The sequence below is a fragment of the Podarcis raffonei genome, chromosome 5 (assembly GCF_027172205.1).
Source record: "Podarcis raffonei isolate rPodRaf1 chromosome 5, rPodRaf1.pri, whole genome shotgun sequence".
NCBI classification, from domain to species: Eukaryota; Metazoa; Chordata; class Lepidosauria; order Squamata; family Lacertidae; genus Podarcis; species Podarcis raffonei.
Window position 1 is genome coordinate 50,270,906 of NC_070606.1, and position 18,548 is coordinate 50,289,453.

The following is an 18,548-nucleotide window of genomic DNA, read 5'->3' on the forward strand; positions in this document are numbered from 1 at the left end:
TATTTTACGTTGTTGGTGTCTTCCTGGGAGAAACTATCCTCAGAATTGTGGTGATATTAGATCAAGTTCCATTCTCTTTCATTTCCACATTATTGTAAGAGACACTTCAAACAGTTGAGCACGCTTGTTTGACATTTCTGACATTAGAGTTCAGTGGAAGAGCACAGATTTATGTACAGAAGGACCCAGGTTCAATCATGCCTGAAACACTGAAAAGCTGTGGTCTGTCAATTTAGATAATACTGATTTAAATGGAACAATTGTCTGGCTCAGAATAGGTGTCATGGACCCTGTGGTTCCATCAGGATGTGTCATAGTTTGGCTACCCCAGATGGACAAGGAGGAAGAGCCAGCGGAGGGCTGGAAGGCTGGCACAAAGAAATGGAGAAGGGAAGTCCTCTGCTTGTGACTCTGGATGTCAAAGAGAGAGAAACAGATGGGCCAGCTCTCTCCCCTGCCCCTTCAGGGAGTACCGAGCCTCATCAGGGAGCGGGCAGGACTTCAACCAGTCAAAGAGAGGGGCAGAACAGGAGGAGATGGCAGTGGTGCTGGAGAGGGACAGGACACGGTCTTGTCACTGAAAACAAGGTGCCACCTTCTTTGGTGGGTTCAAATGCACCCAGAGAGAGCACATGTCTGCAAAGCAGGCCCACAGAACAAGAGTGTGTAATGAGGAAGTTCAGCCTGCCTCGTCTTTAAAAATTTGGCAGGAGGGACATGTTGCCTTTCAGGACGTCTTCAAAGCATCCATTAGGTTATGAATCTCTTAGAATCTAGACTTCTGGACCTTAGGTTTGCTGCTGAGCCTATACTGCTATTAGTCTGTCTTACTCTCAATAATAATAATAATTTTATTATTTATATGCCACCCAACTGACTGGGTTGCCCCAGCCGTTCTGGGTGGCTCTCAACAAAATATTAAAAACACCTCTTAAGTGTTCCACACTTCTGTTTGTGCTGTGCCTTTCCCCCCTGCCCTGCTCCTTTCCCAGAGAAAACCTGCTCTTTTATGCTACATTGCAGCAAACGTCAATCTGGAGAGAACCCCAATTGCTGAATGAGTGCTGGACATTCAGCGGTGGTGTTTGGGGTATGTGAGTCTGACAATAAGGCAGCTTCTGGTAGAGGTTGATCTGTTGGGGCAAATGCTTGCACTCTCAGATCATTAGCTAAGGTTCTTTCCTGTGATTCTTTATTTTCTTTAGCAAATTTATACACCATTCAGTCAAAAGGAAAGTCCCACCTAAGTGCTGAATGATACAAAAAGTTACATGAAACAATATAAAATTCAAACATGAATACTGTACTGTCAGTCAAGTAACTAATAATACAAAACTGGTCACATTTCAGGAAAGCTTGATTAAACAAAGATCTTTGCTTCTAAGTTAATACAGATGGAACTTGCTTGATCTTCTTTGGCAGGGAGTTCCATAACATCAGTGCTGCTGCTGGTAGAGGCTGATCTGTTAGGGCAAATGGGCAACTGGCCCACCAACCTCAGATTGCCCTCAGCCATCTCTCACCTGTCCACTTTCTTGCTGCTGACCATTCAGGGGGTGGCTTTGCCTGGCAGTGGCCCCAAATTGTTTAAGGCTTTATATACATACTAACAGCAGCACCTTAAATTAGATCTGTGGGTCCAGAATTGGCCTCCACAGTCACTTATGGACACACTGTTAAGACCATATTTGGCTATGAGTGATTGCCAAAGAAAGAAGAAGAAGAGATTGGACCTAGTAGCATATTGGCTTATTAGCGGATTTTTCAAGCCTAGGAAGATACCTGCGTTTCCAGTGACAGGCACCTGTAGGAGCATCCCCCAGACTGCATGCCTGCACTTTCAAAGGTCATGCAACCCTGCCCAGAACAGACAGCTGGCCTATCTTCTGACCACAGAAATCACTTGCCCACAGAAGCTCTGTCATGCCAGGATTCACTCAGTTTCCTAGCCTTCATCCGGCCCACCACAGAATCCAGTCTAGAGCTTATACAGCCACTTCTGGTTCAGATGTGACAAAAAAATAGACCAGGGTGACATCAGTGAAATGAGTGATAACTGGAGAGGGGGCTCTCTCAGCCATGGTGCCTCATTCATGGAATGGCATCCCCCAGGAAGTTCACATGGTAGTAAATTGCAGCAAACGTCCATCTGGAGAGAACCCCAATTGTTGAATGAGTGCTGGACATTCAGCGGTGGTGTTTGGGGTATGTGAGTCTGACAATAAGGCAGCTTCTGGTGCTCCTATGGCATTCCATCTCCCACCCACGCCTATTTTCAATTTTCCCTTTCCAGTATGTTTAGTTTGGTTTAGGGTTTCCACGCCTAAGGTTTTTCTAAAGGTTTTCTTTTGTTTATCTGCAAGCTTTGGGGTTGCACCAGGTCTGTTGATATCTCCCTCTTCTGTGTGTATGGTGCTGTTTTGGGGACTTAAGGGTCCATACTCAGTGCCACTTCAGAGGGGCCACCCAAATTTACATCTCCAGAGTAATTTCAAGACAGCTTCATATTTACCTATGTTTTCCTGGAAGCAGCTTTGGGTGAAATTGTGTGCGTTACTTTTCAGTTATATCAGGGCAAGCTTAGAGGCATTGTAGAGCATAAGTAAATATCAGGCAACCTGAAAGAAATTCATAAGTCACTCCAAACAGTGCTGTTATTTTGGAACAATAGCTGCCAAATGAAACTAAAGATTAAATACCTAGAATGGTGTGGTGCAGGCATAACCTTTATTAGTATTGTTTTGCATACATTAAAGCATATGATAAATTATTCATTAATTCCTAGCAATCAATCATGATTATTGAGGTTACTGAAAGCTTGTTTATTTTAATACTCTTTGCTTAAACCTTGGGGAAAAAACATAAAATAATTGTTTTTATTGGATAAACGTCATTAACAGTTTGCAAAAAGATCAGGAACTCAGAACGTAGATTTTTATTTTCTCACTTCTTACCAGCAGTGTGGTTAGTGGGTGGTTTAGCAGGCCCCCTCCAAGACCCACATCTTTTATGCTGGGCCCCAGATCTCTGGACTCCTTTACCATTAAAAACAAACTTTAAAAAAATCTACTTTAGCTTGCATTGAATGTAGTGCTAAGGAACTGTCCCATGAGCACAAGGATTTCTGCTTGTGCAGTAGGACTTTCTTCCCTCACAGGCCCCCTAAATCTGATCTGGGGGTATCCCCAAGCCTCTGGGGCAGATTTGGGGAGGGGCACACATGGGGGAGGGGGCAAGTCCCATTGTGCAAGCAGAAATCCTTGCACTGGCAGGGCAATAAATTAGTGCAATGTTGGGGGCAGGGAGCCTTTGCTTACAGGGCATGCTGGGAGTGCTATGAAGCACAGTGGCAGAGAGAGACCCCAGCCACACCATCGTAATTCACTCAGAAACCTAAACTTGCATCTGCACATATAAATTAGCATATGCACATGTTGTGCCAATTTATGGCCTGTGTTGTTAATCTCTTAAGTACCTAGCAGTGCTCCTGCTTCTTATACGGGAAAAACAATCAGCTCAGATCAAAATGTCAACTGTAAAAGGAGTCCAGCATAATCAAATGATACATATTGAAGAACTGCCCACTTGTATTGAAGCAGGGTTTTAAAAGTCAGAGCAGTGACCCTACCAGGAATACTTCACTGATACGAGAGCCTATATACCTAGTTCTGCACTACTGAACTTTCTGACAATCAAAATGTGCTTGTATATAGGATTTGTGTGACAAAGAGAATCAAACCCACTTTCGAGACCAAGTGTAAGCACCATTTGGAAAATATTCATGCATTAGGATGACAACGCTTTTCTGTGATCAAGGTATACATTAAGTTTCATTGATTTAATCCTTGTAACAGCCCTGCTATGAGATGGTGGTTATTTCACTGTGAAAATGAAAGAGGTTAGTGAGAAGGCACCAATCTGTTCAGCCAAGATATCATTGGCAAAATTTGATATAAGAATTTAAAGTGCTTTTCAGACTGCAGTTTTACAGAAACACTGACAGTGCATGCCCAACTCTGCCTCTCTGAAAATATTACAGTAACTGCAGCTAGAACATTAAATCAGATTAGTTGTGCACCCAGTGACTGCTAGCTCAAAGCAAGTGCATGCCTGGGGGGAGGAATCTTTGCTGTTAGCAAGGTGAGTTTTCATTATGTGCTTTAATAACAGGAGTACATTGTTGTGAAATAAAGTTTCTAGTGATAGTACTGTAGGAAATAGAAGAAATGCATTCACTATGCTAAATAAGAAAAATTACGGTATTTATGATTTTGAGAAATTATTGGGTTGTTTTGGGTTGTTGTTGTTTTTTTGCTCTCAGCCATGTTTCATTTCTCCAGCTCTGTAAGCATGAGAATCAGTTGGCCCTTCACCTCCACATTCCACAAAAGCTATTAGTAACACACACACACACAATTCTGAACACCATCCATTATCAGCAGTGCATAATACATAGTTGAGGCATAAAAAGAAGATCAGGATGTGTGAGGAGTGCTTAAACTCTATCCAAGTGTTCTCTGCAAAGTAACAAGGATTGGACATATGCAGGAAAATTTGACATATCCCTCTCTGCCACATATATTTTCCATGGAACACATTGTGAAAAACTTCATATAGGGGGGAGGTATGAGACCTTGTTATTCATTCAGTGCCTGGCAAACCAATTCAATCTTCTCTCTTGTGCCAGGCCCAGGGGTGGGAGTGCTCAGTCACTTGCACCCAGCTCTCCTGGCTAAGCTAGCCTCCAGCTTTCTGCCACTGATGAAATGTCGCAGGTTTCATTCCATTGATGTTATTATCCTTCTGCCTATGAAATGTACAGGTGTGCAGCAGTGCTTCCTACGGGATCTCCTCTACCCTGAAATGGAGTATTTTTGTAGAGGAGGGAAGTTGCCCTAGGATTTGTTCATCCTGAGCCACTGCTGTTGTGTGATGACACTGGGCCCAGTTGAAGCATCAGCTCCAGCACTTTTGCTGCCTCCCTCCACCTTCCATGTCAGCTGCTGTGTGTGTCGGGGCTGGAGATGTGGCAGAATGCCTGTTGCTTGATAAAGCCTTGCTGCTTGGCAGCCAGGATTAGGATTGCACCCTAAATGCCACACTACTCAATATTAGGAGCAAGTTGTGCCAATTAAAGGGCTTTTTAGCAGAGGCACCCGGAGAAAAATAAAGACATCCCCTTTGTGACAGTGGTGAAGTGGCCAAGAAGGGGTTGGTTGGACTGGTTTAGTTGCCTTCCTTCTCTCTCTCTCATGGGGCAAGCTACAGCCTAGGCTGTCATAGTGCTTTTCATTAGCTTTGCCTGGTTTATTATCTGTGGCTTCTCCTGCACAAGGCTAGTCTGGCCACAGTTGCCCTTGCCCTGATAACCTCCCAACTGGATTCCTATAATGTGTTCCATCTGGGGCTGCCTTTGAAGGCAGCAGTTTGGAAGCTTGAACTGCTACAGCTGCCAGGATTTTAACTGGCACAGCCTATTCAGGTCATATATCATTAAAAGAGCTCAACTGGCTGGCTGCCCACTTCTATGCCCACTCAAAGTGCTAGCATTGACTTTTAAAGCCTAAACAGCTTGGGATCCCAGTACTTGCAGGAGTGCCTTCCTGCTTGCACTCTCAGATCATTAGCTAAGGTTCTTTCCTGTGATTCTTTATTTTCTTTAGCAAATTTATACACCATTCAGTCAAAAGGAAAGTCCCACCTAAGTGCTGAATGATACAAAAAGTTACATGAAACAATATAAAATTCAAACATGAATACTGTACTGTCAGTCAAATAACTAATAATACAAAACTGGTCACATTTCAGGAAAGCTTGATTAAACAAAGATCTTTGCTTCTAAGTTAATACAGATGGAACTTGCTTGATCTTCTTTGGCAGGGGGTTCCATAACATCAGTGCTGCTACTGGTAGAGGCTGATCTGTTAGGGCAAATGGGCAACTGGCCCACCAACCTCAGATTGCCCTCAGCCATCTCTCACCTGTCCACTTTCTTGCTGCCGACAATTCAGGGGGTGGCTTTGCCTGGCAGTGGCCCCAAATTGTTTAAGGCTTTATATACATACTAACAGCAGCACCTTAAATTTGATCTGTGGGTCCAGAATTGGCCTCCACAGTCACTTATGGACACACTGTTAAGACCATATTTAGCTATGAGTGATTGCCAAAGAGAGAAGAAGAAGAGATTGGACCCAGTAGCATATTGGCTTATTAGCAGATTTTTCAAGCCTAGGAAGATACCTGCGTTTCCAGTGACAGGCACCTGTAGGAGCATCCCCCAGACTGCATGCCTGCACTTTCAAAGGTCATGCAACCCTGCCCAGAACAGACAGCTGGCCTATCTTCTGACCACAGAAATCACTTGCCCACAGAAGCTCTGTCATGCCAGGATTCACTCAGTTTCCTAGCCTTCATCCGGCCCACCACAGAATCCAGTCCAGAGCTTATACAGCCACTTCTGGTTCAGATGTGACAACTAAATAGACCAGGGTGACATCAGAGAAGTGAGTGATAACATGGAGAGGGGGCTTTCTCAGCCATGGTGCCTCATTCATGGAATGGCATCCCCCAGGAAGTTCACATGGTAGTAATGTTGCCATCTGAAACTGCCTTGGTTGCCCTGGTTGATAACCATCTCTAGGAGAGACAGAGGGAATGTAACATGGTGGGTTCTTCTGGATTTCTTCTCAGTGGTTTTCAAAGCCATTTGCCATGCTTAGATCAGGGGCAGCTGAGAGAAAACCAGCTTCCACAGGAACCTCTTCATCCGCCAATGTCCATCAAGGAGTTCCTTTTGTTATGGATGACCCCTTAATTGCAGATTCAATTTTCTATATTTTGATGAAATTGTTTTATTGCACATTTTAATTTTGGATGCCTATATTTCAATGATTCTGTATTTTTTAAAATATACCTGTAAACCATATTGAAGTCCTTTTTTTGCATCAAGTGTTATTTAGATTGATTGATTGATTGATTGATTGATCAATCACCATCATATTTTGGGTGCCAAACAACCCCCCTTTTGTTATCCCAGGTTTTTAAATTTTAAGCATTTTAAATCTTACCAATTGTCTGTTTTATTTTGTTATCTCAATTGTGTAAATGTACATGGAACCAATTTCAGTAAGATGTGGTATATTAATATTGTAAATATTTCATTGTTATTATCAATTATTCTAGCTCACCGCTGTCATTGCCAATGGAGTGGGGGGAGCCAAATGGTGGATATGTCCACACAATTGTGAATATTCATATTTAACAGAGTGGCACCTTCTATATTACCTAGCGTTCCAAAGAATAGTTTTATTCCACTCCTTAAAGGGGAGGAATGCCCTCACTATCATTTGTGTTCAGCTGCTACATAATCATTCCACTAGTTTACAGCAGATCCCACTGTCAATGAAAATAATCACCCATCATGATTTTCCATTACTGAATCTAAGGTGGAAAAACAAAAGCATTTGCAATAGCCTGCAGCAGCTGTCCATCAACATGAGTTTGGCACTGATGTTGCTGCCTCTCCTTTTAGTTAGATGGACATTTTTCATACCATTTTTTGTGGGGCATTTTTCCGTCCGATGCAGCAGATCAACTTTTTGTACAGAGAAATGAGCCTGTCTTGTCCCAGCTTGAAAGCGATGATGACAATTTCCATGCCGACTACAATATAAAATGACAAAAACAAAAAGAAGTTGGGGTGTTCCAGGGCAACGTCACCAAAGCCAATTGTTGTTAAGGTGATGAAGCAGAAATAGAAAGCGCCCTCGAAATTCAAACGGCTTTCCCAGCGCGGAAGGATGGCGGCAGCACAGGAAATGTATACAAAGACAATGAGCATCATCAACCAAAATGGCACATCCAACTTTTCTACTCTTTTCCCTATATTGTCAATATTGTCAATCATGTGGTTCATCATTGCCCCTGAATCCAGTTCAGGGCATGAACTCCATCGTTCAAACTTGCCAGGTCTCGGTGGTGCAAGGAACTGGTTCTCCCTGGCAATAAGTTGTTCAAATATTTCGACATTTCGACTTTGGCAAGGCTTTATTTTCAGTGAAGAATGATGTCTTAGCACTTCTTTGATGTTTAAAGGTTCATGAAGGACTACTTTGGTTTGCCTGAGGGCTAAGGATCCAGATTTTGAGTCTCTCTTCTTCTTCCAGCAGGATGCAAGAGAAAGCCTGGCTAATATTTTTGACTGTAGTTGTCTCCCTTTATTGTAAGATGTGGATAATATAGATGAGAGGATGTCTCCCATATCAGTGAGAACTAAGAACATTAGAGGGATGCCAAATAATGCATACAGCATACACAAGTATTTCCCAGGTCTTGTCACAGGGTAGGTATGACCATAACCTGAAACCAAACAGAATCAGAGAAGCACAATTTAAATTCCATTTGATTTGTTTTTTCACTGGTATGTCAATTAAAACCAAGCTGATGAAATATGCAAAGAATTTCCTCCCTTTATCCAATATTGCTTCCCTGCCACCCAGAACGTGAAGTCTAAAAACAGACAGCTCTACTACATTCATGTATTTCCATTGCTTTTGACAAATACTATGCAGAACTTAATTTTCCTACCTACAATGCAAGATGAAATGGTTTCTTTAAGTCCCCTTTTGTGCATTTTTAAAATTCTTTTGGAAAGGTTGCCTCCTTTTGTAGAGTTTATCCTTAGTTTCTTCATGTTTATCTGCAAATAACAACATTCTTCCAGTACAGTGGTACCTCGGGTTAAGAACTTAATTTGTTCTGGAGGTCCATTCTTAACCTGAAACTGTTCTTAATCTGAAGCACCACTTTAGCTAATGGGGCCTCCCTCTGCCGCCGTGCCGCCACCGCGTGATTTCTGTTCTCATCCTGAAGCAAAGTTCTTAACCCAAGGTACTATTTCTGGGTTAGTGGAGTCTGTAACCTGAAGCGTCTGTAACCTGAAGCGCCTGTAACCCGAGGTACCACTGTATCTAACTTGGGTATCTTTTGCTCAACTAAAGACTGACTTTTGGTAATCCTTGATTGATTTTTTTTTTTAAGTGCTGGTAGGTGATTTAGCAAGATGTTAACATACTTCAACTTAATCTCTTTGCAATACACCGGTTGACTACAACACAAGGCCAGCCCAAGACATTTTGCTGCCTGAGGCAAAGGGAAAGATGGCAATTCTCCCATTCCATGCACGGAAGTTGATCAAACTTGTACTTGACTCTTACATTTGGCAATGGAAAAAAATTATCCACCCCATCTGAGGACAGCAAGCTACCTTAGGGCTTTCAGGGCAGTCTGTATGGGTTACACAGTTCTGCCTGCTCCCTTCCCTTTAGTATCTGCTGCCTGAGGCCTCACTCTCCCTTAAAGATCTAGCAGCAAAGGGCAAATCGTCAACAAATCAAATCACATAATGTCAACTTGCATTAATAACATTCCTATATGTTATGATCAGAGTCCTTTCCTCCTAAGAACTAATAGAAAATTGGGTTGGGGGGTACAGTGATTCCACACTGCATACAAAGTACAATATGAAGATAGTAGTTTATGAGGAGATCTGTCACTACATATGCTACTTAGTTCATCAAGAGATGTTAGCAAACCAAAGGTTTAACAGCATATCTTATTTGTGTCTACTCAAAAGCATGTCGCACTGAGTTCAATAGGACTTACTCCCAGAAAAGTTGTTATAGAAGTACGTCCCAAATACTGCATGAATTCTTGCTACTAAGCGTTCCTACAGTCTTTAGATTCCATTCTCAACTTTACAGCCAACTTGATGTGTGGCCTTGAAGCTTGAAATGCCTTTACCTCCTTACTTTCGCACCTGGAAGCAACTAATAATGTAGACTTCAGGGATTGGCCAGAGGAGGAAGTTAATTGCTATAATTTAAATGTATGGAGTAGGTTTTTTTTGTTTCCTTTTTATCTCTTAATGATAGTAATCGAAAAGGCTTAAGCCCAGACTCTGGGATTTTTGGGGGGATGGGGTGGGGTTGTTATTTGTAAAATACTTTAACAATACAGTCCACCCAAATACTAACAAATTCTGCCTGAGGTTACAGGCAACAGAGAGTGCGTCCTCCTTTCCTATCTCAAATAAACAAAAAAACCCTCAGCAAATAGATTGGCATTGCTTTCATGATTTTGCTGGCTTGGCTTGATTTCCTGAGTCCAGGGGAATTTGCCTTACCGGCACCTTCTAGTTCATGAGCCACAACAGTCTGGATTGCGTATATGGATTGGACCAGGAAGGGGAAGAGAACTGGTGGAGGGATAAGCCTTCTTTTGGAGCAGGGAACTATTTTATTGTTATTATTATTCTTTCCAGCTTTATGATAGTATGAAATCTCCAGTGCAAATCTACAGCTGGACAAATATTCTTTTATATGTTTGCTGCTTTAAGATAACGTTGAAAACCTGCTGTACTAAAATATCTTCAAATTTCTTGGAGGTTTTCTTTCCCTGCAAGATAGATTCTTATTTTTCTGCCTCATTCACAACACCTGTATGTTTCCAGTAGTTTTAATAGCCAATGTTATCTATTCTGTTCAACATATGTTCAACATGGCAAATCCCCAACATATGAAATTTTTATAATGATTTTATTCTAGGTTAATACAAATGGACTTTGCTGCAGCTGATTTTGGACTTTGCTGCAGCTTGGACTTCTGGCCCAAGGACAGAGGGCAGGTGTCTGAACGTGGAACTCCCTGGCCCTCTAAATACTATACCACACTGGATCTCAGTTAGATAGTAGGAATTTGCCACATATCAGGTCCATCTAGCTAAGTAGTCTCTACTCTTCTGTCCCTTTATATTCCTTTTCTTCTAATATACACATTTTTGTACACAGTTTTACCTAATATACACATTTTTGGAAAGCAGTTTTCTTGAGTATAATGTATTTATATATATATATTTCAACAATAAGTTGATTCTCATGCACATTTTACCCTGGAGGAATGATTTGAAAAATTCAAAGATGTGCTGATTTCAAAGGATGGCTGTGCCAGTTGGTACCTCCTCTGATGCTCATGAAAGGTCTCAGTGAACATCCCCTCTTTCCCAAACTGTTGTCTAAATTTGGGAATTTTTTTTTTAACAGAAATCAATGACAGACTATAATTGGCCATTAACTCCCAAATCCTTATTGCCTGGATTCATAAGTGACTATGAATCAGACATGCACTGTCTTGTAATCCCAGAATTGTTGACGATAGCAAAAATGATAATTGCAAAAAGTTGGTGTACTTCCAGAGTGCTCACAATCAAGAAATAGGTTGCCAATGTATGGCAAGCAGCCACAAGTGAGGAGGGAGAAAGAGAATGCAGAACAGTGTCAATCACGTCTTAACTTTTGAAAATCATCAAATGACATCAATACTAATATTTATATTTTATTTTTGTTAAAAATTGTCCTGTATTCATATTTCTGTTATGAGATACCTTTTGGATCTACCCTGTTGCTTATTTTACTATAAATCCAATTGCTAAAAATAGCAATATGGCATTTGCCAGCCACAAACGAATTAGGTCCCTATTACTGTGAATCTTTTGGTATGCATATGTTGCTTAGATGATTCTTTCTTGAAACAGTCATCTTAAATGACTTAGCTAGCAGAAGAAGACTAGATTCACCAAAGCCCACCTTTCCCCAGATGATGTACTACACTGGAAGGAAAATGCAAATGTTAAAAACTAGCATTGCTCCTTGCTAATATATCTTTAAGAGAACTCCAAGTGAGATTTTACTTGCTCCTTGAATATCATTGGTTACCCACATAATATGTTCATTGAAGTGGTCCCTATAAGTTATTGTCTTTACCTCAATCCCAGGAAATAAATTGGGGTATGCCAACTGATGACCTGAAGATTCATTCATTTATTTCTTACATTTATACTCCACCTTTCCTCCAGGAAGCTCAGGGCGGCATACATGTTTCCTCTTCCTTCCCATTTATCCTCACAACAACCCCGTGAAGTAGGCTAGGTGGAGAGGTAGTGACCCAGTGAGCTTCATGGCTGAGTGGGGATTTGAACTCCAGTCTGCCAGGTACTCTAAGCACTATATCATACAGGCTATCTGTGCATACAGAGGTAGAGAATCTATCTCTGGTGCATGCATCACAAGAATATACCGTATTTTTCGCTCTATAAGACACACCAGACTACAAGATGCACCTAGTTTTTGGAGGAGGAAAACAAGAAAAAAAATACTCTGAATCTCAGAAGCCAGAACAGCAAGAGGGATCACTGCGCAGCGAAAGCAGCAATCCCTCTTGCTGTTCTGGCTTCTGGGAAAGCTGCGCAGCCTGCATTCACCCCATAAGACGCACACACATTTCCCCTTACTTTTTAGAGGGAAAAAGTGAGTCTTATAGAGCAAAAAATACGGTACATAGTGCACATAGCCTAAGCACTAAGAGAGGCATCAATGCTCTGACACTGAAACAAAATCATCATTTATACATTATGCACTATGGCAGTTTGAGACTAGTGTCCTCCTGACCTGGTTTCTTCTTCCTGGTTTGAGGTAGTGGCAATCATATTTCACTGAGAAAAAATTGGGTTTATTTTCTGGAGGGGGAGCTCCCAATTTAATTTGATTATATACCAGTATATTCTGACAGGAGATGAAATAATATTATTAGCAGCTGAATTAAATAGGAGGGGTGAATGGGGCGTTAAGAGAGGGGTAGTATCTCTGGTGGGGGACACGTGGTTCTCCTTCTGGTGTAGTTTGTCCACTTTGGTCCTCACCCTGCACTCAGCTCTCACCTGTGGCTCTTAGAAGCTGTCAGCACGTGACAGCAGCCATATCCCAGGAATGACTTCACTGGCTGGCGAAACCAGGTGAGGGTAGCCAATGGGTCTCAAACCCTTGTGAGTTAGGGACTTCTCCTGCACGTGAAGACAGGCGCTGCCAGATTGAGTGGACAAGACCAGTAGTGGGTCCAACGGTGAAGAAGGGGGTTTCTGCACATGCTGTAGAGGGAAGTGAGGGGCAGATGGGGCTCATCAACCTGGGAAGGCAGCCCATCTAGGAGAAGGAAAACTCTGATCCTAAACCTCTGCTGTCTTGTGGGATATCTTTGGGAGAAGAAAAGACTAAGGACTAAACCCTACACAAATCCTGAGTGGAGTCCCTAAGACAGTTGGATGGCATCTTGTACACCTCCTTCCGGCAACTCCTGCAGCAATGCTGGTGCCAAACATATTGCTTGGCTTTCCTTTGAACCACAACAGAGAGGCTGAGAGGGGGATCTTGTCTTGTCATCTTGGCAGCCCTGGACCTCCATACACACTGCCCTGGTTTGTGCCCCAGGGGAGTCACTTCAGTGCTGCTAGCACAGCAGTTTGACTTGCGCCTGCCCCCCAGGCACACTCCATTGTCTCTCAAGATAGATGGAGGCCAACAAAATTAATAATAAGGAACATCTCCACCTCCATTGTTCTGCCTGGATGCTGAGGTGCAGCTCCAAGGGCCTTCTGGCAGTTCCCTCACTGCAAGAAGTGAAGTTACAGGGAACCAGGCAGAGGGCCTTCTCGGAAATGGCACCCTCCCATTGGATGTCAAGGAAATAAACAACTATCTGACTTCTAGAAGACATCTGAAGGCAGCCCTGTTTAGGGAAGTTTTTAATGTTTGATATTTTATCACTTTATTATTATTAATACTGTATTAATATTCTGTTGGAATATAATTAAATATGAAGTGAATGTGTTTTATGTGTGTTTTATCCTGTTCTCTAAATGTTGTTCATCGACAAGATTAGTAAAGATTTGATGTGACGTGATTTGATTGGGGATTAAAATATGAAGCACAAGTCTTCAGAATGTATATAAATTAGAGACACGTCTTTACACATAATACTAACTGACATAATAAAGTTATATTCGAATATTGCAAATATTATTTTTTTAACATCAATAACTTTAAACCTTTTCCAAACAAAAATGTAAGAAGATTTCTAGATTTGGTGTGCCTGGGGACCCTCATGAGCCACACATCCTGTACTCCCTTATATGGCTTATATGGCTTACCCCTTCTTTCTATGGGAAGTTTCTACAGCCAATGATGACTTAACTTACTTGTTTGTTTCAGCTATTTTTATAACACTGAAGAAGTGTCTTCACGTTGTATGTAAAAACTTTATGAGAGGTCCTTGATGTAACTTGCATTACAATCACATGTTTTCTTGGAAGTAAATCCCACTGTATCCAATGTGACTTACTGTCTGATAAATGAGCACAGGATTGTAGCTTTGCAACCATAAACCCTATGCGTATATATATTTGGAAGTAATCTCTCTGAGTTCAATGAGAGTGACTCCTATGTACATGGACACCGACATTCACCCTCAAATGACTATATTCATGGTGTAATGTAGGTAACTTTGAGATTCTGGTGGCATATGCTGTTGCTGAAGAAGCTACAGGTCCCCACTGGGGTTTATATATTTCTTGCAGACATGCTGATGAGCTCAATTATCTTAACAAGTCAAGTGCAAAATACTTTCGAAAAGTCATACTTACCCACTGTTGTGAACACAGTGCAGCAGAAAAAGAGAGAGCCCAGAAAGGACCATTTCTTTTTAGGGTCGCCAAACCATTCCCATTCAATTGTTTCAATCAACTTACGTGCTTCTTCCTTGAACTCATCAAAGGAGATCTCATTTCCTGTTCATAAGAAAGTGGGATTTAGTATTAAACAAACTGAAAATTATGGTCCTGGATGATGGACAATAAGTAAGGGTTATGGACCATTGAGTTATTCAGCACAGACTGGCTGGCTGGCTTTTATTGAGGTTTAGTTTTTTTAAAAACAACACACGCCTCTCTTCCAGTGCATCATTCCTTTTTTTTTTTAAAGATATTTATTGGAATTTTCAAAAAATAAAGAAAAAACTTTAAATAACAACAATTAAAACACATAAAGTTCACATTTCTTACTGTCAATTACCAATTTCCTTGACTTCCCCACACCTCCCCTTCTTGTATTCCAGTTCCAATTTTTAGCTCAGCAAGTTCTTGTCCCCAAACTTTACCATATTTTCTCTAATTCATTTTAGTTAACCAATTTTAACTTATAAACCTCAATCTTTGTACATCAATACTTATTCTTAAAAATCTTTTTCTAAGTTCACCCCATCAATTTAATTAACCAACTTTAACTTAAAAACCTCAATCTTTATACGTCAATACTTATTCTTAAAAGTCTTTTTCTAAGGTCGGCCCCAATTCCCTTCCCTGAAATCCCCATTTTTATGTTAATGACAAAACCAAGTTAATTAAAACAGAATATAGTTATACACCCTTTGGATTCCCAAGGCCCCACCACCCCCTTTTCCCGGTTTCGAACCCCAACAAAAAGTCCATCAGTCCATCTGCAGTCAGCCTGGCGACCTCACGTCCGAGGCTCTCAATTCTCTCTCAATTCCTCTCTGCCGGTTTTTTTGATAGTCCTTTATATTAAACTCCGAATCTCGAAGGAGCTCTGTCCCAATAAGGTCCATGTTTCTTCCAGCTAGGCCTCCATATTTAAAAATGGAGCCAAGATCTTGTTTCTTACTTCTCTTAAGTCCAAATGTCCCAAAAGCTCCAGTTTCCACTTTAGCCAGGTTTGTATTCCATATGTCTTCAGATCTCCACATAGGGAGATCTCTCCATTTTCCATTCTTCAATTCAAACGAAATTTCCATCATCCTGATCTTATTTTCCTTTATATCCATCTTAACCGGCCTCTGGCTCTCCTCACCATCTGTGGCATTATAGCTCCTCCTTCTTTTTCCTTCAAATCATCATGTTCCTCTTTCATCACATTCTCAGATTTCTCAAATTTCTTTTCTTGTTCGGCTGCTGAAATTTTAAGGTCAACTGCAAGACTTTCCTGTTCATCTGCAAAAACTTGAGTCAAGTCCCTCCCAGGCTCAGCAACTTTGTTTACTGTTCCCTTCAGTATTGTGACGTTAATAGTCAAAACATCACTCTGTTCCTGTAACTTTCCCAAGAGAAAAAAAGACCTCTCCAGTTCAGCCAGTATTTTTCCACTTACAGCCATTTTTGTAATGTCCTAATCCCCTCTAGAGGGATTCTAGTTTCTTATTATCTTCCAGTTCCAACCCAAAAGTCAAGTTAGTCTTTTCTCTTTATTTTTAACAATTTGTTACCAAATTGTAGCGAATATAACCAGCAAAGATAGCAGAAACAAAGTTCTCGGTTTTTCCCAACTTTGACAGCTAGTTTGACAGCTGTCAAAGTCTTTATTTCTCTTCCGCAGGCTCTCCCACCGATCGCTCCCGGGTCTTGGGGGGGTGAATTCCCTTCTCAATGTTAGCTCTTATCCTCCAGCACAATCACTTAAATTGCCAAAACGTAGAGTTAATTGTTTTAATCCACAAAGAAGAAAGGTATTCTCACAACCTTAGTAATAAAATCCTTGCTTTACGATGTTTACAAGGCGGGTGGGCGGACTTCCTCTTTACACCTCACCCGGTCGTGCCTAATTCCCAAAGAAAATTTCCCTTTTAAGTCCAATTTCCGTATTACTCACGGGTTGTTACTTTTAGTCCAAATGTTCAGAGAAAGAAGTCAGCGCTCTCCGTCCATGGCATGTGGCTTCACTCAGCAGGGGAAGCAGTCGACTCACAGCACCACGCCGCTCTCCGTCCCCCGTTCCGGAGCCTTTAAAAAGGCTCCTTTGCGGGTCGGGGGGGCGCAAATGGTGCCCGCCGAGTCACCAGGTCCACAGGCTTCAACGCCTGTGGTTTATGAGGGTCCCCGCGTCGCCACCGCGGCAGGACCCAACCCCTGCTGAGCCGATTCCCTCCGGAGCTCGGAGGGAATCCGCCATTAGGCGATGGCGCTAACCCGGAAGTCTTCCAGTGCATCATTCCATGGAGAGGAAAGTAATGATTGGACGGGGGCGAGCTTATGATCTGGGTGGGGGTGGGGGTTGCCACTCTAGCTGGTGTTGAAATAAATGCAAACAGCACCTGCTTGGTAACACAACCATGTGCTTTTACATGTTTTCCATAGCACTGAGTGAAGGCATGGAGAAAATACTGAGGAGTGATAGAAGAAAGAAAACATCATAAAATTAAACCTGAGATTGAATTTAAAACATAATTTTAACAAAATGTTCCTGACAAATTTGGATCTTAAATATTTTTTCAATAAATTATCACCATTGTTCCAAACCCATTCTTTCTTAAAATGATGCATCCTGGAACAATCACATTCCTCGAAAAGGACTTACTGCTTCTTAGGATATGTACAAAACTTGACTTTAGGATTGTAGCATTGTAGGGCAGGCATGGTACAGCCGCCTACAGCGATTGGTGTGAAAAAAAGCCTCAAAATAATGAACTGCTTTACTGGAACCAAGGAATCTGTTTCACACCAAAATGTCCAATCATGGGCAGTGTCCCACAGCCCATGACCAAGATTGCGGGGTGAGAAAGATCTACACAACAATAAAGTCATAAGATGGGGAAGAAGACCTAAGCAGCAGCTGTTTTCATAAACCAGAGATAAGTATGATGTTCGGAAACTGGGAGCAGAGATTCCTCCGAGGATGAGAAATCCTTTCACATTAAAACAAGCAAAAAACAAACAAACCACCCAACACAGTATATTGCAGAGTCACAGGTGCCCAAATATATTCAGACATTCAAAAGGACAAGAGAATTGACATCCACTCTGTGAAATAAACTTGGGTTAATACATCTCTGCCAATGCTACTTGTGCACATACCTGATGAATTCTTTGACAGATTCCAAAGCTGTCGCATGAAAGTCTGATATGCTTCTGTTTCATTGCTTTCTCTGTTGCCTTCAACATGAGAAAACATGAGAGCACCCAGCAATGCGTAGATCACTAAGGAACAAATGAAGCAGACATGAGGGAAGACTGTCCAAAACACTTGGTTGCAGGACTTTTTCTCTGTCTGGGAAGGCGATGGTTCTGTCTTCATCTTCTCAAAACTTGGTCTCAGCAAAAGCAGACTCAAGAAGGCTCCAGCACTCCTGCAAAACCTCTTCCGCTTAAGAGGAATAGAATACACTATTTCTGTTCCATGCTTAAAGCGCTCTTGATATTATAACTGGAGTTATCCTCACAATACCCAAAGGAGCCTGGAGAGAGCTTGCAACCAATCATGTCTGAGAAATATCCGTCTGTCAGATATTAATACTTTGTGCAGAATGGCTATTGATTTCCACCGGAGCTATAATGCATGCAGATGACAGGCTACAGTGCAGCCTCTCCAACAGTTACGTGATATTTGAAAGGAGAGGATAGTTTTGGTACTGTGCAGTATAACTTCCTGCGATCTGCCCTCTGGCAACAACTGAAACGAAATTTCCAGTAAGAGAAAGCAAACTGCAGAGTATAGATAATGGATACAGATAATGGATCGGAATATGATCAGGGGGTGTCCCCAAGGAGTGAAGATGTAGTATCTATTGTGCTTCTGCCATTGTATGGATTAATGTCTATTTCCCAGGGAATTCAAAATATCACTCTGTTTTGCTATTCCTCCCACCCTTTCATCC

The 18,548-nt window shown here is 41.7% G+C and overlaps 1 protein-coding gene across 1 annotated transcript; it reads right to left on the reverse strand.

The window, feature by feature from the left end:
* Window positions 1-7,546: 7,546 nt before the first annotated feature.
* KCNK18 (potassium two pore domain channel subfamily K member 18) lies at window positions 7,547-17,931 on the reverse strand. Its single transcript, XM_053387450.1, has 3 exons — window positions 17,749-17,931; window positions 14,530-14,673; window positions 7,547-8,358 (listed from the first exon to the last, which is right to left on the reverse strand). Exons 1-3 carry the CDS (start codon window positions 17,843-17,845, stop codon window positions 7,547-7,549), a joined length of 1,053 nt encoding a protein of 350 aa, XP_053243425.1. The 5' UTR covers window positions 17,846-17,931.
* Between the last annotated feature and the right edge of the window lie 617 nt (window positions 17,932-18,548).